Genomic DNA, 21,487 nt, shown 5'->3' with positions numbered 1-21,487 from the left:
CACACAATGGTGCATTCAGGTGCTTGTTTTTGCACTACAGAAAAAAAGTTTTGCTCTTTGTTACTGATAAAACATTTTTTTCACCTTTCAGTACTCCCATCTAAAGTGCATTGTGTTTCACTGCCTCAGCAGTAATTTTATGATCTAGAAGATAGGACTTTGCTTGAGTTAAGCACTTCTGTTTTTAATTGACGAATGGGTCGATGATGGGAATTGACAGATAAACTAATCTGAAGAGTTTTATGGATTTGTGCTGGATGACTACATTGGTTTCAGGTTTGTAAACTTCTTCCAGAAAAGGTTTTAGTACTTCCTAGTTTTTACATTAAACATTGGAAGCTGACAGTCTCTGATAAGGCCTTCACTGGTTTGATCTGTTCTGGGCATATTCTCAATGTCACTGTTGGTATTCAACACCTTGGGAAGAGAAGTTTTCTCTTTTGCCTTTCAAAAATTATGTATTTGTGTAAGTGGAGAAATATCCTGTGCGTTTTAATAAATGAGCTATATTTTGACATAATGACAGTCTGAATGGAAGGGGCACTGAATGGATGAGACATTAAATGGTAGTCTGTGGTTTCTAGTCCGTGCTTCTCTGTATTCAATTTTTCTTTTTTAGTTTGTTTCAGTTCCAGTAATGTCCTAGTGAAAACTTAAATGTTTAACATTTGAGAATGTGTAACAAGCACTCATTTATTTACAAATACAATAAATTGTGTCTAGATGATCACCTGGAATGGAACATGTCACCGAATTCTCCTCTTTGTGATTTTCAAGTTGTTTCCTCCCTGATATGGCAGTGATGAGCCCTGGACATCAGTGTCATTTTGGAGCCTGTCTTCAGCTGGCCCAGCATCCAAGCTCTTCAAATTGCATTTGGCATCAGGCACCAGAAAGATTCACTTCAGTCAATTCTTCTCTGATAGATGCTCTGTATATAATTTTTCCTTGAAATAGTTTAGTCAACAGGAAAAGAAATTTGCCCTGCCTGCTTCTGAGTATCATTTCACTTAGCATTTTCTAATTTATTTTGCTGTTCATTTATTTTAAATGCAACCTTCAGCTGGCTTAAGAATCCAGTTTGCCAAACGTTTCCTTGAAAGCCACTAATCATTACTGATGGATATGCGGTTTGCTGAATCATACACTGCAAATTTGATCCAGATCCATCTGTGACATAAAATCACCTTTCTGTGGAATTAGCCAGAGCAGATGAGAGGGTGTTTGTGTCAGCCTGTGTTTTTCTTCTAAGTTGGCAGGGAGATGACAGATGATATTTGATCTGTGTAAAAGCTGAAGTGTTGTGAACAAATGATACCTGGTTAGGCCCAGTGTCTGCCAATTTACTGACACCCCAACACAGTTTTTGAACCACCCAACTGTGTTTATACCACAGGGGTGTTTTATACCATGTAGCTTGTTTTAATCCAGTACTGGGTGCTGGGATTTACTGAACTGCTTAGCCACAGTGGGGTGAGTCTCCAGCACACTTTGCATTTGTCCTTTGAACTTTGAACAGTCCATTGTGATACAACTGAGTCCTGTTGGTTGATCGTTGCTCCTCACATTCTTATCACTGTTTTTCTCTTTTATTTAAAATCTGTTGGTAATAAAGGTGAAAACAAGTTGGCACTGACTCTGGACATTTTTTAAACATTGTTCCATTTTTTCAAATATTGATCAACGTGTTTGTCACTTGTAAATCACTTTTCTGTTTATCATCTGATAAAACCTCTTGCAGGAAAATGCCAGGTAAAATTGCAGCTTTCTGTTATATGGAATATTTGTAAAGCAAACAATAATGACTATTCCTTGTTTTCTGTTTATTTCTATTTTGGAGTAGTGTTATCAGTCCTTAAAGTCCTGGAGTTTTTAAACTGTGTTAAGAAGAATCTCCACTTCTGTTTGTGTCAGTACTGATGTCAGTGCTGTAGAATGCATATATATATAAGACTGTTAGCTGCTTTGTTGAAGGCAGATAGTGCCCAACAAGTAAATTGAAAATCATGATGTTCTGATCAACATTTAATAGGGTCTGTTCCACATTTAAATACTTTGAGGGTTCATAAAGCAGGTAAATAGAGGAGCTAGGAGAGTTTGCTAGTACAGTGGAGATGAGAGGGAATGGGTAAGACATGACCCTGATGTCTCTGCTGTTTTGTAATTAGCTCCTTCTGGGTTCACATGGTCTGTTAGATAGTGACCTACTTCACACTTTTTCTATGAGTCTCCCAAAAAATATATTACTTACCTGATGTCATATGAATTTAATGTTTGGCCTCAATTTGATGTTTTGTCATGACATTTGTGCTGGACAAAGCACAAATGATGTTTTGACATGATGTTTTGTCATGACATAGTGCTGCTGGAAATCTCTGCTGGGCCTGTTTGGACTGACAGCCCAATGGGCTTGGGCATCAGCCCAACCTTGTACTTGTCATCCAGCCATTGTATTTTTGCTGGGAGAATAGCATTTTGTAATAATCTTTTTTATCTGTTATGTAACATGGGAACAGTAATGACCATAGAAATTTTAGCAGATGTTTATGCAGCAAAGGTAAAGAATACAACACCAACACTGACTTCCAAACACTGACCTGCCTGATTAGGTAGCATCTGATGCAGTGCCCAAATTCCTGTAACTAAGGATATTGTCTTTACTGCTTAGTTGTTGCTCTTTTATATTGTCTAGTACCCTTAGTTTAGGTTGGGAATTGCCCATATCCTCAGTGCATTTATCTTTTATTAAGGGGGAATGGAGCATCTAAACCATGTGAGGAAAGATACTTTCCAAGCCTACTTCACATCACAGACTTTTGTATTGGAGCTAAAAGATTGTCCCACTCCCAGGAACGCCCTTATACATTCAGTTAAGTTGGGGCTCTTATAAATGCAGCCATGATATATATCTGTGCCCACTTCAAAATAACTGTGGAAGAACCATATGCTGTGTTTTTAAACATGCTTCAGAAAATGAAAACAAATGTTCAGTGACTGAGTATAGTCTCTGCAAGATACAGCATATGATGTGTCATCAACTTCAGCATTATCAAGATTTTGTAAAAAAATCTGTAAAAACATGAAGTTTCCCATCTCTGTTCTGCTCAATGGTATTTTTCAGTTTGAACATGTACACGTGGTCTGTGTATACATTGTTTTATCCAAATGTATTTTTGACTCCTCTTTCTGGTGTCACTGGGTGAATTTTGCAGCTTCATTGATTTTGCCACATCTAGCACTTCTGTAGCTTTATAAGCATTGGTTCATTTACAGGCTGGAAGTGTATCTGCTCTGATACACTCATCTGTTCTGAAGGCAACATACTGAAAACAGAATCTTTGAAAGCCATCATTAATAACCTTCATTTTGACTGCTAGCATTCTGTCCTGGTTATATTTCTGAAAAAATAAATAGTTTTTTTTGTATTCTGACTGTTATGGTATATTTTGATTATTCAATTACTTGATGTGTATAGTACATTCCATGTTTTTCATACTTGTAGTAACCATTTAGAGAATCTCTGAACCTGGCAGCTGATAGGTTTACATTATTACTTCTCCCCAGAGCAATATTTTCAAAAGTGGAAATGCAGAAGATGAGGCTTCTCTGTCCATCTTTAGATGGCTGCTTTTTAAAACACAAAAGGCTGCTTTTTAAAAACAATGCTATCAGCTGCTCCTCTTTGAAATTCGAGTACCCTAATATATTCTCAGCACTTTGGACAGTAAGGCCACCTGCTTATCTCTGTGTGATATTTATGCTTTTGCAAATATTTCTTTGCCCTTGACTGCCTTGTGCACTAAGCATCACAAATCAATATAAGCTTTTTTCCAGTTTCAGATACTCTGAACTTCAGAATGCTCAGGAGAAATAAGGAATTTATAACAATGGTGTTATTTTTATTGGCTTGTATTTAGATCTTAAAAGTGTTTAAGAAAATATTGTATAAATGATTGTTATAGCACTTATATTTTGGTTAGTAAGCTCATTCCTTGTTCAAAAAATAGGGAAATTGAGGTAAAGAGTTGAAGAGGCCTATTCAGGGTTACAGAGCATGTCTTAAAACACATTAATGATTACAAGTGTTCTGCATATGAAACACAAGGCTACATGTGTTTCTAATATGTATCTGCATTTTTTTAATGGAGTATTAGGCAGCAGTACAATTACTTACCTTTTATGTTTGGAATATGACTGTGCTATCCCTTTGAAGATAAAGGTTTTGTAATAATAACAATAAGCTTGATATCCTTAATAAAAAATCCTTTAAAGTTGGACAACCAGGATAAATTGTGCTCTGAAACTCTTGCTCTTTATTTAACAATGCCCCTTTTTTTTTTTAAGAAAAAAATGGTTGTTTTTTTCTGTGATTTTAGTTACCTTACTGCCCATACTGATTCTGAAGAAGACTCCGAGGAAGAAAAGAGATGGACGAAATCACCCGATGCCATGGTGGAATCAGAAAAAGATGAAGACTTACCTAATTTTTTACAGCAGGTGGACAATTTGCACAAGGGTTCAGAGGATGATAAAAAGGAGGGCTTCAGACTGCTGCTTGAGAACGATGACAAGGTAGTGTGGGTAAACTTAACATTATGTTGCTATTGACTTATACTTAACTCTTCTTTTGAGAACTAAATACAAGCTTTAAAATCCACATAGAAATGGACTATGAAATTTCAAGCATATTTTTAAAATACAGTCAAGCAGTATTGCAGAGTGGTGTCAATATTCATGTTGTGTGGACATAGGAGTTCTTCTATTTTATATCCCTTTCTGATTCAATAACCTTGAAGCTTTGTTTGACAGAGGAGTTCTTCCATGAAAGAAAGATCATGGGCTTTTTTCAATGTAAAATACACTTACTTCTGGTTTTGGCATAGTCTGTGTGAGAAAATCCTGTAAGATTAAGTAATAAACCAGACCTACTGTTCTGAAACTGTGAGCATCTCGTCTGCTCATACCTTTTTAATACCATACATGTGAATTTTTCCTTTGGCATTACTGGGCCCATATGTAACTCCAGATAAAATTTAAAGGTGGTTTGATGTGCATTTCTCAGTTCAGTGTACCATTTTATTCTGGTTTGGCAAGCATTAGTTCTAACTGTATTTTCATCTGAATATTGGAATACCAAGAAAGGTAAATGGGATATTGTGAGTGAGTGTGGTGCTTATGACTTCCCTAAAGAAAATACACATCACTTTGTTCAGGGATTTGTTGTGTTTTGCTGGATTACCTTGTAAATGTTTATACTGAAAGAAGTTTAAACTGATTTAAAAATAAAACCTCTTTAGACAGTCTAGGGTATTTCCAAAAGCTGTATTCTCTTTTGTCCATGGAAGATTGGTCAATTGGTTCTCACATGAAACTAAAAGTAGTATGTAGAAGAATGGAAAATTAACAAAAAATTATGCCATCTGATTATTTACTTTCAGCATGTTATTAATTTTAAGCATTGTGAAAGTAAACTGTTTAAATCACATTCTGATCAGTTTAATTATGTAGCTGTCCTCTACTTTCAGTATGAAAACTGTGTGGACTTTCTTTGGAGGCTTGCACGTGCTTATGGAGATCTGTTTGAGATGACTACTGATGCTGAGGAGAAGAGGAAATATGTAACTGATGGTAAGAGGAAAAATGTTTATGAAGAATGCCATATGAATGTAGTGAAACATGCTTTGAACTTTGGTTAAGTTTTCCAATGTAAGGAATTTGCAATCCAATAGATGGGAGCATTTGTACTGTAATGGTAATGTTTTGTACAGTAAACCACCACAGTTTGCAACTTCGGTTCACTCTTTCCTCAATGAGAGATCCAAAATCAGTGGCAGAGAAATACAATGGGTCATAATTAGTGGCTGTTGTCTCTGCAGATGGCTGTAAAATCCTGTATTTTGTTGAGAAACAGATGGATACAGAATGTGAAAACTCCCAGATGTTTTTAGCACTGTTTCTTAATTGCATCTTTGGGAGAGCAAGAGGAATGAATAAATGCTGAGGCTGGGTCAAGGTTTGTTTTTCTGCTTTCCAGTCGTCAGGGAGCACTCCTTCATATCAGCAGTCTCTTTTGTGATGATGAAACTCTGTGAATCTGGAGGAACTGTTGACCAGAAAGAGAAGTGGTGTGTGACAATTGATGTTGCTTCCAGACATCTCACCCCATGTGTCCTGTTTGACAATTTAATCTCTACAAGATTTTAATTTTCTCCATCATAGCACTTTTTTTTGGTTGCTTTTAAAATCATTGCCCGGCGTTTCACTGTCTGGATGGATATTGGCTAGAGGAGCAGTTTGTTTGCTTTTTTATTTTGGGCCTTCTTTTTGTTACATTAAAACCTACATTTTCTCTATACTGTGTCACTCTCCTCCAGTCAAGGCACTGTTTTTAAAATAATCTTTTTTGCCTTTATCTCAGAATATTTCTCTCTTTCTTTTGTCTCTCCATTTCCCCTTCTTTTTTTGCCACACCAAATCGGGTTTTGTAAGTGTAACCCAAATTTGGGTTGTTTTGTCTTTTGTGACACCTCTCATTGACTTTTTGTTGTGTTGGCAGTGACAGTGTCACTGACAAAGCAGTTTCAGCTGCACTTTGTCATCCTTAAAGGCAGTGTGATGCCTTCATGCTATTGTAACATATTCCACATTCACCCTCAGTTTGTTCAACATCCTTCCTTTTTCCAATCCTTTTGTCATCTAAATACTCCTGAAGACTTGCACTGTCTTAGCAACTTACTTGATACTGTCTTTGCTTTAGTAGCAATTTGGCTTTGTACATAAATCCTACAGTGGGGATTATGACACAAAGTAAATGAAAACAGTAAATTCTGTTGCTGAATCTTTTGCTTTTACCAGTGACTGGACTTGAAGCTGGCCAGGACTGTGGGGGACAATAAAGAGTTTTTTTCAAATGTATTAATGGCAATAGGCAGTGTAAAAATGACATCAGCCCATTACAGGATGAAGGTGGTTGCCTCACAAACGGGTGCATGGACAAGGCAGAGATGTTTAATGTGTTCTTTGCCTCTGTCTTCAACACGGGTAATGGAGCAAGGGGTTATCAGTGCCCTGAGCTGGAGTACCATGGCTGCAAGAATGATCAATTCCTAGTCAACCTGGAAATTGTGTATGATCTGCTGCTTCAGCTGGATTCCTAAAAATCTGTGGGGCCTGATGGGATTCGTCCAACAATCCTCAAAGAACTAGTTGGTGTCATCTCAAAACCTCTCCTGATAATTTTTGAGCAGTCTTGGGAATCTGGAGAGGTCCAGCTGACTGTAAGTTGGCTGACATTGTCCTGATTTTCAAAAAGGGCAAGAAGGAGGACCCTGGCAACTATAGGTCTGTCAGTCTTACTTCAGTGCCTGGTGAAGTTATGGAGCAGATTATTCTGGGAGGTACAGAAAAACATCTGGAGGACAATGCAGCCATTGGTCACAGCCAGCACAGCTTCATGAAAGGAAAGTCGTGCTTATCAAACCTGATTTCCTTTTATGACAAAGTATCCGACCTAGTTGATCAAGGGAAACCAGTTGATATAATATTTTTGAATATCAGTAAAGCTTGGGATACTGTCTCTCACAGGATCTTTCTGGACAAAATGTCCAGCACACAGCTGGATAGACACATCATAGAATGGGTGAGCAGCTGGCTCACGGGCCAGGCACAAAGGGTTACAGTGAATGGGGTGACATCAGATTGGGGACCTGTCACTAGGGGGGTTCCACAGGGCTCCATTCTCAGCTCTGTGCTCTTCAACATCTTCATAAATGACTTGGACACAGGACTAGAAGGGATACAGAGGAGTTCACAGAGGATACAGAACTGGGAGGAGCTGTTGAGTACCTTGAGGGCAGAGAGAACCTCAACAAACCAAAGAGCTGGGCAATCACCAATGGTGTGAAGTTCAACAAGGGAAAGTGTTGGTGTCTGTACCTGGGATGGGACAGCCCTGGATGTACAGACAGGCTGGGGAATGAGATGCTGGAGAGCAGCACCATGGATCCTGGTCACTGGCAAGTTGAACCTGAGCCAGCAGTGCCCTGGCAGCCAGGAGGGCCAGCCCTGTCCTGGGGGGCATCAGGGACAGCATCACCAGCAGGGCAAGGGAGGGGATTGTCCTGCTCTGCTCTGAGCTGGGGCAGCCTCGCCTTGAGTGCTGGGGGCAGTTTTGGGTGACACAATGTAAAAATGATACTGAACTATTGGGGAGCATCCAAAGGAGGGCCACGAGGGCAGTGAAGGACCTTGTTGGGAAGCCACATGAGGAGCAGCTGAGGTCACTTGGTCTGTTCAGTTTGGAGAAGAGGAGACTGAGGGGAAACCTTGTTGCAGTTACAACTTCCTCATGAGGAGAAGAGAAGGGGCAGACACTGATGTCTGTGGTGCCAGTGACAGCACCCAAGGGAATGGACTGAAGTTGTGTCAGGGAGGTTTAGGATGGATATGAAGAAAAGGGTATTCACCGGAGTATGGTTGGGCACTGGAGCAGCTCCCCAGGGAAGTAGTCAAGCACAGCCTGACAGAGTTCAAGAAGCATTTGGACAATGCTGTCAGGCACCTGGTGTGACTTTTGGGGTGGTCCTGTGCAAGCCAGGAATTGGATTCAATGATCTGTGTAGGTCCTTTCCAAACTCAGCAGATTCTGTGATTCTGTAACTGCATGTAACCTCAGCTGATGAATGATAGCAAAAGACAGGGAGAGATATAGAATGATGGGATGAAAGTGAGTCTTAGGTGTTGAGTAACCAGCCTAGTTTGGCTCATTCTCATGAAGTGGGGGTGGTGGCATCCTTTTTCATCTCAGTTTTTGGAAGTGCTGCAGAGGGCTTGAGACTGCAGGAGAGCTGGCAGTAGTTTCATGGTTATTTTTCATTCCACTGGGTAGGAGGACTGTGTATGCTATTCTTTGTTTTTATGAAGTTAACTTACAATACAGAAATGTCAGTGCAGCTTAATTGGTTGCAGCTGAGACTCTGCAAACAGCAAGCATCTCATCTGAACTTCTTACTGGGGATGTGGGTTTGATCAAATCACCTACTGTCATCTTTATTCAGTTAAAAGTGGAACTTAAGGGAAGGCTTTGTGCTAGAAAGGAACTTCAGCTGGTTTATTCCTGTACCAAGGCATTGAAATGGCTTTGCTGGTTCTTCTGACAGGTACTTGTCTGACCTGCTTTTAAGGCTCTTCAGTCTTTCAGACATGATGGCCTCCTTTGGCAGTCCAGTCCAATCCTTCCCTGATTTAACTGCATCTGAACTGGATTTTAAAGGAAAATACTAAAATTGCATGTGTAGTTTATATATACTTATATGTAAGTGTATGACTATGTAAATGAAGTAAAGCCAGGATGTTACATTGTTCATCTAAATGTTTCTAAGAACGGGAAGCAATTTCTTTGCTGCTAGAGTAAATCAGATTGCTTTGTTCCTGGGAGTCACCTAAAATGTGGAAGAGTAAAACAAATCCTTTCATATATTGTACTCCATTTACAGGAAAGATTAAAGCTGAAAAAGCTATTCAGCTGGATGCTGGGAGTGCTGAGAGTCACCAGTGGTAAGTTTGACAAAGTTTTTACAAACTTGTGTACATTTATTAAGTTCAAGGAAAAAACCTCAGCTTGACATCAGTTTCATAAAATAGTCATTAATCTTTTTTCATAGTTTTATGAAATTCAGTTATTACCAGTTGCTACTAAAAATTACATTGAAATATTCTGTGAAGCATTTACTATAGCATGTGAAACAACTCAATAACCATACTTCAATAAGTACCAAGAAATGGAAATAACAGTATTTGCTTAAGCCACTGTTTTGTTGCTCAGAGAAGCCATAGTTTTCCATTTGCCTTCCCTTTCAACAATTCACAAAATAATGTCATTTGACCCTGAATTGTCATTTCCTTTTCTTATAATAGTCTAAATTGTGATAATTAAAAATAGGTGTAGAGGACTATGGAAATTTGAATTAACTTCTCAATTTTTGTTTTATCGTACAGTTTTTCTCCAAGTGTGACTCTTAATTTAGTTTTGTAGACCTTGCCAGAACTAACAAACTCTGCAAATATAAATATTTTTTTATCAAATCAACATTATCAGGTAAAAGATAATTCTGCTGAGTTCTAGCTGATAGTTCCTCACCTTAGTATTTTATTAGTAAATTTTACTAAGCTCCTGATTTCTTTTCTAATATTATTAGCTTTTCGTCTCAATTTTGGTTTCTACATTCTTCATTATTTTTGTCTTTGCACTTGTGGGATGGAATTTCACCAAACTTCTTCATATCCAAAACAAATACTTTTACCCCAGGCTCCTTTCACAATCTAAAGGAATCAGCCACTTCTGGAGTGCACTTCACTGGAGTCAGTTTTGCTCATTTAGTCTTGCATGAGGGTGAGATGAATTTCTCCTGGGGCTCAGTTGACAACATCTCCATTGCCAACAAAGGGAGCACATGTCAGCTATCTCAGGTTTAGATACTTGATTAGTCACAGACATTGTAATTTAATTAGGTAATTCTCTGTCTTGCTTTCTCTCTTTCTGTAAGCAATTTAAAGCCATTTCTGCTCTTTGCTTCACAACAGCCATGGCCACTTCCTCAGGGTAATGCTGGTGTACCCCTCTCAGCTAGAACTCTTTGTATAAACAACCACAAAATCACATTCAAGAATGAATCCTGCCCCTCCCTTCCTCCTCAGCCCACAAGACTGACATATCCTAGTATAAATGCAGCTTCACTGGCAGAAACTATTCTGATAAACCCTTACATATTGTGCAAGGAGATGTAGGTGGTCTGCTGGACTTCACATGTGAGATCCTGTCCTGGCAGGAACATCTAGCAGGGGAAGAATTATGAGTGTAAGGAGATGTGTTCCAGAGGTTAGCTCAGAAAGCCAAATTGAGAGGTTTAAGAGGAAAATCTTACATTTTTTTAAGCTACTGCTTCTTGTAACAGGCAATGGATTTTTGTATGGTTTGCAGTTTTCATCCTTCATGTATCTGAGTTGCAAGTGAACATGAGGTTTTTATCAGTTATTGTTTAACTGATGTCTTTCTAGACGTATAGATAGACATTACAGATTTAAATAGTTCACTGTATTTTTTTCTGAATATATTATTGGCTTGTCTTTATTTTCTGACATCTTTCTGACTTACTGCATGATTTTTAAAGTGTGATGTAAGTGTAATGGTTGTGCCAATCTAACCGAGGCTCTAAAGCTGGGCAGAATGGGCTTCCATGCTCCAGAGAGACTTTGGTATATTTTTGTTTAGCATAACAATAGTTGTTCCATCTGTGGTCCCGATAGATATTTTTGCACTGTGCTGCTACTTAACCAATTAGACTTGTTTTGTAACTTATTTTTTAAAGTTGTTTTATTCTATTTTATGCTTTATAAAGTGTTTTACACACATTTAATTGATTTAATGTTTATTTCTGACTATTTCTGAGGTTTGAGGCCATTTAGGTTTGTAAATGCATCCCCTCATGGATTAACATTTTATTTCAAAAGTGGTTTTTGTTATATGGGCTTTTAAAAATCATTAACTTAATTAATGAAATTACTGGAAGATAATGGACTCAGCACTAAACTTTGGGTGACACCAATAGGGATGCTCAGGTGCACATGAACCTGGTTCTGCAACCATCTCTACAGGTGATTTAATCTAAATATTTCCACAGTTATGTTTTGAGGAACATCAGGTAGGACAAAGTCAAAGGCCACATAAACAAGGTGTGTCTCATTTGTTGCATTCCTGTTACCCCAGCTTTTTTATCTTGCCAGAATTCTTCTTTTATCCTGTTTTTTCACAAAAATCTTGTGTTAACTGTTTTGTATGGTTATGCACTTCCAGAATAATTTATCCTGTATTGTCTTCATGCTAGCTGGTTTACCTGTAACACTTCTTCTCCCTGGTTTGCCTTTTTGCTTGCTGTTGGGGCTTTCTGCATTACTTACAAGACTTCTGTAGTCAGCTCTGTGCCAGATCTATATTGTTTGAGTCTGGCCTAATGCAAATTTTTCCAGTTTATCTAAATATTATTTCACATGTTAATCCCCATGAACAGGAAATATGACTTCAGGGAATCTCTGTAAAAACTGTTCTCTCAAAGTTGTAAACAAACAGAATTTTAGCTGAGGTTATAAATAGAAAAGACGGTGTGTAAACAGATAACGATGCAATACAATTAAGTTATGAATAAATAATATGTGAAAGTAATATGAAATCCATAGTTAATAAGAATATTTATAATAGAGAAAAGAGCTGAAAAGAAAAAAATAGAACAAATATTTGTACAAAAAGATGCTAGGATCACTAGTGGGTGGTCAGGATCAGAGCTGAAGGGCAGTGCCCAGCTCCAGATGGACAAGTGGATGTTCTGTCTCTGTCATATGTGCCTGCATGTGAGCAAGGGCCTGATCCTGCACCTAGGGGGGAGGGAGAGTTCAAAGGCAGCATGTGCCATTTGATGTGCCAGGATATTTGCATGGCATGACAGATATCACACAGGACCTCTGGGGTCCCTACACTTCCAGGCCATCATCCAGAAGTGGTGAGAAACCCTAGGGCATCTCCAGTGGCAGTAGGCATCGGTGTATGGGCAGGGGTCCTGTGAATTGAACAGGGTCTCTGCTGGCTGCAACAGAGAGAAATGAGAGCTCAGCATGAGTGCAAGGTCAGTGTGAAGGCAATGCTGTCTGAGACCAAAATCCTTCCTTTTCATCTCACTGCCAACATAACATTTTCTAAGGCTGTACAAGGTAAATAATCCTAGCCTGTGTAAGATGAGCCCATCTGTTTGTTGCATGTAAGGCTATGTCAGTCTGTATCAGCTATTGATAACCAAGCTGGTTTTCTGACCTTGACTGAAGAAAGTTTAGAAATTTTTTCTTGATTTCTTACTAATTTCTGAGGGGGTTTGATATTTCCAATCAGCACAACTGAGTTTTCACTCATGTTGGGTATAGCTGCTATCTATGTTGTCCACTCATACATTATTTCTAGTGTTCTCTTAAACTGTTTAATATATTATGGCTTACTAAGTGAGTGAGGATTAAATGATAGCCTGTTCTTTTCCTGGTCCTGTACCTTGCTCTCTACTTACAGTTAACCCTTTTGCAGCAGGGGGGATATAAGTGAGGAAGAAATTGAATTCAGCCTCGTTGGTTTCATCTTTTGCCATTATTTCCTCATTTCTAAATGTTCTGCAGTTTCATTACTGTTTTTTTTTCCTTCTGGTGTATTTATAGAACCTCTTCTTATTGTCTTACCAATATCCCTAGCTTAGATGTGGACTCTTGTTTTTATTTTTAGAGTAAATTTCTTTTGGGTATTAAGTTAATTGGGAATTCCTCAATGGAACTGAATTAATCTAAAAATATTCCCTGCTGTGACATTTGGAGTTGTGTTGTTGAATATTGTCTCTTACTAAATCTTTTATAGACCTTTTCCTAATATTTAGAAATATTAGGAAAAGGCAGTTTTTAATGATTTCTTTTTTTTTCCATTAAAAATATGCACTATGCCTGTCATGCAGTCGTTAGGTTTGTAGACCCATTTGGACATTTATTTTGGAAGCTTATCCCTGCTGCTTCAAAGTTCTATATACCAAAATAAACAGGTTCTTGTGAGACTTTGACACACATAATTTTCCTAGTGTAGATAAAGTTATACAAGAAAAAGCATCCCTTTTCCAGACCAGGTATTTTTCTATTTTGTGGAATTGCTGTAAGGTGTCTGTAAGACAGAACACATTTTTTGTGTCCACCAGTGGAATTTAGTGGAATGGTTCCATGAGCAAACTTGCTAATGTAGGCTTAGAGTTCAGCTGTATTGCCTTACTTTTGATATTTACTTCAGTTAAGAACAAAAAGATGCCATGTATCTTCTTAGTGTATCACCTATATTTTTCTGTAAAATTGTATGATAAAATGATCAACTCTCCAACTGTTGAACTTACTGATTAGAATACTAACAGTATTCAGCCTCAGATTAAATTTGAGGAAACATATGCAGAACAAAGAAAGCAAAATATCTTGAAGTAGTCAGTTGGTTTTGGTAATGAACTGCAGCTGCAAATAATTTTCATATCTGAATCCAGATTTTTGAAAACATGTGATAATACTTAATCTTGTAGTTGCCAATGAGATCAAAAACCTTCAGACTTTTTGAATGTTGACCTCTAAATAACTGAAGGAAATGGCAACACTGGAAAGGAAAAAGAGAGCTTTAATATTTGTATGAACACCCTAAAGAAAGACAGAGTAAATATTTTAAGTGATTTGTGGCTTTGTTCAGCCAGTGTCAATTTTTCAAGTTGTGGAGGAACTCGCAAGCAAAAGTTATCATCAGCCATTGCAGGTCCTCTTATTTTTTCCAAGCCTCAAACAAATTCATTTTGTGGGTCAGTGATTCCCAAAGGACAGCTGTGAATACTTGCAGCTCATCTTGGATCGTGGAGCATCTTTATCACCCAGATTTTAATTAGAAGTGCTATGTGAACAATTTGATGCTACAGTTGCTTTGTAGTTGTGCTGCTTTACAACTTTACAGTTACAGAAAACAACATGTAGATGCTTAAGAACAGTGCTTTTATTTAAAACTAAACTATCACTTTTAAATTCTTTTGTAAAACCAGTGATTTTTTTATATTTGTGGGAGGTTTGTTGCTGGTTTACTTCAGGAGTTTGGGAAAGAGGTCTGGAAGGTTTTTCTGCTGTTGTGCAGATCCTCACACTTCCTTTTTTGTTGAGGAGAACTTGTTACAGGCCTTGCAAAGAACAAAAAGGTTACTGTTATGGCAAATTTTCAGGAAAGTTGCTTAAAAAGATTATTCTTTGCATTGAGCTTTGGTTTGTTTGCCACAAACAAACTTGGTGCTGCTTTTGAGTTTGTGTTACTCTCTAGAAGTCACCCATTGGTGGGACTCATACAGCACACCTCGTTTAGGTGCAAGTGAAGTTAGCAAGTGAAAACCCAGTAGCTGTAAGTGAAGACCCTTTCTGAACACACCTCCCACAAGAGTTTTCTCTGTCGTGTGTTTGAGTGTTCATCAGAAACACAGATATTTTCACAAGGCCTGGGTGTTCCATGGAAGTGAGCTCCAGAGCTTAGGTACAGTGTCTCACTGGCAGGCAGCACTACAGAAGAGTAGTGCAGGTTGTTTCCATCAAGGACACAAATAATCATTGTCATTTGGGTATTTTGGTGATTTTACACAAACTTCCCACTAAAAAGTGAACATTCCATCTCAGTAATAGAATTCTAACAGATAATTTGTCAGGTTTGTAAGGTGTAATGGCATAAAAGTAATTTTCCAGTGAAACAAAACTTTTAAAAATTTTGGAATATGTTGTAGGATATGGCCATACTACCAAGAACTTTTAAAATTAAGTCCTCAGCTGTTTCTGACTAAATGCTTGTTAACTGCTGCCCTTAATTATCCCTTATTTAAACTTAGATGAGGCAGATAACTTGCAAGTGTCAAGCATCTGTTTCTATCATGCAGTCAGATTTTTCAGGAATTGATAGTTTGTACAGAAATACAAGGTTTCCAGCTCTTAGTTGTTTGCCCTGTATTTGATTCATGGAAAGATCAAAGAAATTTTACAGCAATCTTTGTTCTTAATTACGTGTAATCTTAGTCAGGAATCTTTGAATTATGTATTTTTTTTTTTAATAATTGAACATTTCAAATTCAGAAGCCATTTCTCAAAAGCTCTAAGTTGTCCTGAAGTAAGTGGATCAGTGAAACACTGCAGCATACTCATGCAAGTGCAAAGAAGGAAGGTTTGACATGTGAAAAGATCTGTTTACTACAAGCTTTTTGCCAGAATGGTCACAGAGGAAATAATTCTGACAACCTAATGATGCCTATTACATTTCTATCAAGGAGAATTGCTGTGTTATTGTCTCTGAAAGCTATTGTTTCACTCTGTTTCTACACTTGTGAAGACTATCCTGCTAATTTCTTCAAGATTGTATTTCCATCTGTAACAACTGTCTATTATAAAAATAAAAGTTAAATTTCTGGAAACAGGAATTTAGCACAGTTGTGGGTTTCACAGCCTAAGGAATGCTGAACATGGCATTCACATGTTCTACTAGTGAACTTCTGTGAATACACACTAACAGCAGCATTTTCCTTTGATTTGATATGCTGCATATGTTGCAGTAAATAAATCCAGAATTCTTAATGCCCTTACCTTTGAGTTTTTTTAAACCAAAGTAGGGGTTTGTCATGTTTTTGCAAGTGTTACCTACACAAGTGTGCACTACATCTGCTGTTTCCCTGGAGCTCAGCTTCAATGCTCTGTTGAATTTTTAATGTGCAAAGTGTATTTCTGCCTATTTCTACAGTGTGGACTCAGTTATATTCCCAGAAAAAGGAAAGGGATATCCCCATTAACAAAAAAATCTCTGCAAACAAAATATCACCTAAACACTTCACTTTGCACCTTGGCACATCTTACTTGGTGTGTTGGCCATCTTAGGCATTCTCAGGCACTGATTCCATATCCCCATGAGGATGATCATATACCAGTACAAACCAATACTTTACCTTTGCCTGGAAACTTCGTGTCAGATGCATTTTTGTAGATTAAATCTCTTGGTACCAAAGTGATATGATATGAAGTATGAAAAACTGGGATCTCAGGAAGGGCAATGCAACAGGGATCATAATTAGTAGTTTCAGTTGCAAAATCTCTCTACATAGAAATTGGTATCTCATTGAAATAATGTCAAAAAGAAATCCTGTGGGTCTCACTACATTGCAAAGACTGTCAGAATATATAAGTGGGTGAAACTGGTTAGTGAGGGAGTTGGGGGCTAAAATATAAGATGGCATGCACAGAACTGAGCCATGCAGAGGTGGAGAGATGCAGGAACACATTTAGAACTGCAGTGGGAATGAACTTTCTTTTTACTGGGCCTCTTGTGTACTGCCCACGCATTAGCCTTTGCTCACCCTACTTTACATGTTAAATATTTCTCAGATAAGGAGGAGGGAGTGAAAAACAGTTATGAAACACATGAATTAAACTTTGGTGGTGGTAAATATCACAAACTCTCCTCCCATTTGCAAAGTCTTGTCAGATACAATTAAAAAATTTATGTTTTTCTTTCCTATTGATACTGAGATGCTAAAATGGAGATCTGGATTTCTAAATGTAGTCTATGTGACATAAATGCTTTTTTTTAGATTTGGGATATATAAAAGGGTATTTAGGAGAGGAAGGAACAAGTCTGGGAAGGTGCATGTTACTTCTGGTTTTGGCCATGTGAAATTTATCAGGGAAAATATAAATGATGCTATATTTAACTGCCCTACGGTGGTTCAATCTTCATTTAAGACTTCAAAATCTTTTCTGTAAATCTGTCTCATGTAGAATAAGCTGTGGATGACAGAGTCTTAAGTGTAGGTATCATTTTTTCTATTAAAATTCAAATTGGCTTGATAAAATTATTGGATCAACCTGCTTCTCTTTTTTTGGCAATAGGTAAAATATGACCCTTACAGTTTCCCCTGGCCTGAATACACATGTAGCACCAGAAGGGAAAATGTTAATTCACTTTGATTAGGACCTTCTGCAGGATGGCTACATAGGTACTTGGCATCCATGTCTGTCAGCTAGAGTTTCTTGCAAGTCTGAGTTCCAGGACATCATGGAGGAACATGGTGCTGACCCATTATATTGAGTTTGTTTGATTGTGTTTATGCTTAATAAAGGTTTGTTAATTGTGGGGATTAATCATATGCTGCTACACTGTGTTCAGTAATTTTTCTTCCGTCTGGGAATAACATTTTTTACACCAACCAAGTACTGTATCACTTGAGGTAATTATTGTTGTGTTTATCTAGATTAATGTGTCTGGGGCTGGTTTTTACAATACCCAGGAGTAGCATCAGCTCAGCAAAGAGGTCATTCCTGGCAGCTCTCTCCTGATACAATTTCTTTTTATTTTTGTCTGTGAAAGTTCTGTAAGCAGTTCTCTGATATTCAGAGGGTATGAGGGAGGTAATTGCTGTGCAGAGAACCAGTATTGCTTGTACTTCTAACTGGTGTGCTTTTTACCCATTTCAGTAGATATTTGCATGTTGTTGTATGATCATCCTTTCAGTATTCCCCCTGTCACCACGAGATGGGGCAGGTGACCATGCAGTCCAGGGCTGTGGAAAGAACGACACGGAAAGACTGAGATGGAAGCATTTCTAGTTACTCCCTGCCTCATTTTCTTTGGCCATTTTCTTCACCATGAGAGTGGTGAGGCACTGGAACAGATTGCCTGGAGAATGGGCATCCCTGGAGGCCAGGCTGGATGGGGCTTTGAGCAGCCTGGTCTCGTGGAAGGGTCCCTGCCTATGGCAGGGCAGTTGAAACTTGATCTTTGAGATCCTTTACAATATAGACCACTCAGGGATTAACATTACCCTTTGCACCCTTTGCAAACCAAAAAGTTTGCTTGGTGTTTTAAACTCTTTGAAAATTATTTGAAATGTCTAAAAATTCTTCTCAGGAAAGAAAGGACACAGTTTTTATTTTGTTTGGGGGATTTTTTAAGAAATGAAATGAATATATGAATATCCAAAACGCCATAGAATTTCAAAAATTAAGTAATTACTTTTTATCCATTGGCTGTCTAGTCCATTTCAAAAGTATAAAATTAAAAAACCAAACCAAAACAAATTAAAAGAAACTCAGAAAGACTTTTTTTTTTTTTTTTAATAATGGGTATTTAAAGTTAGTAGGTTAGCTTACTTTTAATTCAGTGGAAATTTCATTGGGATTTCCCTTCCAAGAGATTTTAGCTGTAAGTAGAAGTTTTTCTTTGAACTAGTTTAAACTAAGGCCCTCTTTCTTGTCACGCACAGACAGGGAAATACTGCAAGATGCTGGATTAGCTTGTTCGCTTTTCATTGTTTTCTTTTGTAGCAGCAATCCGTTTAGCTATGGTATGCTGAGTTTATCTGATTAGCACTTAATGAGTGAAGGGAATAGGGGCAATGTTGCCTGAGTTACTTAACCCTAATAAAGTTTTCACTACCTCCCCCCTCTTTCTGAATACCTGAACTTTCCTCACCCCCACCCCTTGCCTTTCCCTCAACTACAGCTCGTTCCCATAGGAAATGCACTCTGGCTGCAGCTCTGTCAGCACTAGTGCTGCCATTAGCTGGATTTTGTCCAGTGCACATTGGTCACAGCAAACACCCTGCCCAACAGTGCTTGACAGTGTGTCTGGAGCTCTTACAAGCTCAACTGCTGTTCTGCTGACTCCGTGCCTTACCTGGGAACACTTACTGACCAAAACACTTCTGGCCAAAATGACCTGTAGCATGAGCATTTCTGGCTTAAAAACCATTAGGTCTAACTGAGCAATAAAGTAATTTCTTGAGTTGTGTTAGCAATGACATTTTGATCAGGGTTCTCTGGAGCTTGAATAATTATATTATATAAAGTAATTTAAGAAAGCTGATGTTTAAGAGTGCTTATAAACTGTGTGTGCCATACAGATTGTGGTTGTGTTGCCATAATTAACTCTGTAAGCTTCTTGCATAACTCATGTTTTCCTCTGGACTTCAACTTGATTTCCTTCTTTTAGGATTATATTTTATTTTTGGTTGGTGTTGCATTGTAAAATATTTGATAAAAAAGCAAAATTCTGAAAAATATTAGAAAAGTAATCTACATGAGGTTTTGCTGCTTAACTATTTCTTTGGTGGTTTTGTTAGTTTTATACAGAGGGGCAAAGTTGTCTTAATACCAATGAAAATAGGTCCAAGGAAACTGTAATTTATATCTGTGCAAGAGATTCCTTATGCATAAAAGTTCTCTAACTGTTGAAGAAATAAGAAGAAAGCAATAGAAATTTAGGTGGAGTGTCAATAAGATACTAGTGCTGCTTAGGAGATCTGGATCTTTATAGGCTTACCTCTGAAAATATGTTCACTTATAATTGCTTAACCATACAAATATTTTATAGAAATTATCTCACATTTCTTCTACCACTCAGTGTCCCCAATTTATGATAATCATAGTAATAATAATAGAAATAATAATGGACTTAGCAATAGAAATCATTAGTAATAGCAGTAGTGATCCTGTTAGAGCAGAATGTGTGTGTATGTTTTCAAATTTTAAAGATACTAGAAGAGTATCAGAAGTGCAGGATTGCACTGGGATACTTGGGAAGGGTAGAAGGCAGCTGTGAATGTTTCTGAGATGTGTGCAGCTTCCAACTGGGCACACCCCAAGCATTTGCCTTCCTGGGTGAGTTTCTGCAGCTGGTGGTGCTCACATTCCCAGTGAAGTGCAGAGCACAATGTGTCAAGGTAAACTGCTGTCAGTAGAGCCAGTCTGGAAGTGTTGCACTCTGAACTAAATGGCTTAAATTTTGGAGGAGAAATCTGTTTTGTCACTTAACTGACAACCCAAATAGTGTCATTTAAACTTCTCCTTGTTTCCATTGTTTTGTTTTGGTTTGTGTTTTTGTCTGTTCTTCAATATGTATAGCTCATACCAAACTTCCGTCCAGCCATTCAGATGGAAAAATAAAAGTGTAAATGTGTGCATTAGGTATTGAAATATTTTGTAATATGATTCAAAGGTTTATTTAAATCACAAAAAGTATGTGTGTGTGTTTTTCTTTTCCCCTCTCAGGTTTGCAATTATGTGTGGCTATATGTCTCAGTTTGAAAGTGTACAAAACAAAATCAGGAATGGTTATCTCTTTAAGGTATGTTTTTGTAGGATTTGGAGTTGTTTTTTTTAAGCTATTCCTTTAAGTTATTTCCTTATATAGTGTCAAAGACAGGTTTTCCAACACAGTAATTCAGCCTCACAGATCTGTTTTGGTGTTGAAGTTAAATTGAAAAGGTTATTATGTATGAAAATAAATTATATGCTTGCAAAATATAAGAATTAAGGTAGGATTCTGGGAACAACATTAAGATTTCTGATTTCCTTTGTAGTCAAAGGAGGGGGGAAAGGCAGTAATGATTCTGTTTAGAAAACCAAAACGTGAAATAGCAAGCGATGAACTAACGCAGTTCTGCAGTCATCCGTCATGTTGCCCTTAAGTAATGTTTGTTTTAACTCTGTCCTTGCAAAGGTAATTGTGTTTTTTAGAGTTAGCTGTTTGTGTTACATGTGCTACTCTCCCCCTCCTTGTCCTCAGCATTGCTTAGACACTTTCCATCCATGCCTTGCCCTCCAAGCTGGTGTCCCCCATTTCTGGGTGACAGTGAAAGGCAGCAGATGAGTTCCAGTCCCTGGGGAATGCCTGGCATGGGCTCCTTTCACATCATGTCTGTCTTAGGACTTGGAGTGTGGCAGAGCTTTCCTGTGAGAGAGCATTCATTACATCTGAGCTGTGCCAAGCCAGCCAAGCCCTGAGCACTGGGACAGGCTGGGAACAAAGGGAAAATGACAAATAACACAAGTGCTGCAGCCGTTCAAGGATGGCATTTTTAAAAGTTTTAAAAGAGTC

General features: G+C 37.9%; 1 protein-coding gene across 2 annotated transcripts in view; it reads left to right on the top strand.

Annotated features, from left to right (window-relative positions):
- The window catches only part of RMDN2 (regulator of microtubule dynamics 2), a 46,846-nt gene that overhangs the window by 3,310 nt on the left and 22,049 nt on the right, over positions 1-21,487 (top strand). For both annotated transcript variants that reach the window (XM_059469491.1, XM_059469490.1), the window contains exons 3-6: positions 4,377-4,572; positions 5,526-5,628; positions 9,495-9,555; positions 20,659-20,734. In XM_059469491.1, the coding sequence (XP_059325474.1) occupies positions 4,377-4,572; positions 5,526-5,628; positions 9,495-9,555; positions 20,659-20,734 (436 nt within the window). The remainder of the gene's footprint in view (positions 1-4,376; positions 4,573-5,525; positions 5,629-9,494; positions 9,556-20,658; positions 20,735-21,487) is intronic.

This window comes from Ammospiza nelsoni, chromosome 3 (genome assembly GCF_027579445.1).
Source record: "Ammospiza nelsoni isolate bAmmNel1 chromosome 3, bAmmNel1.pri, whole genome shotgun sequence".
Lineage (NCBI taxonomy): Eukaryota > Metazoa > Chordata > Aves > Passeriformes > Passerellidae > Ammospiza > Ammospiza nelsoni.
Note: the sequence above shows the minus strand (reverse complement) of the source record. Positions and strands in the feature narration are given on the sequence as shown.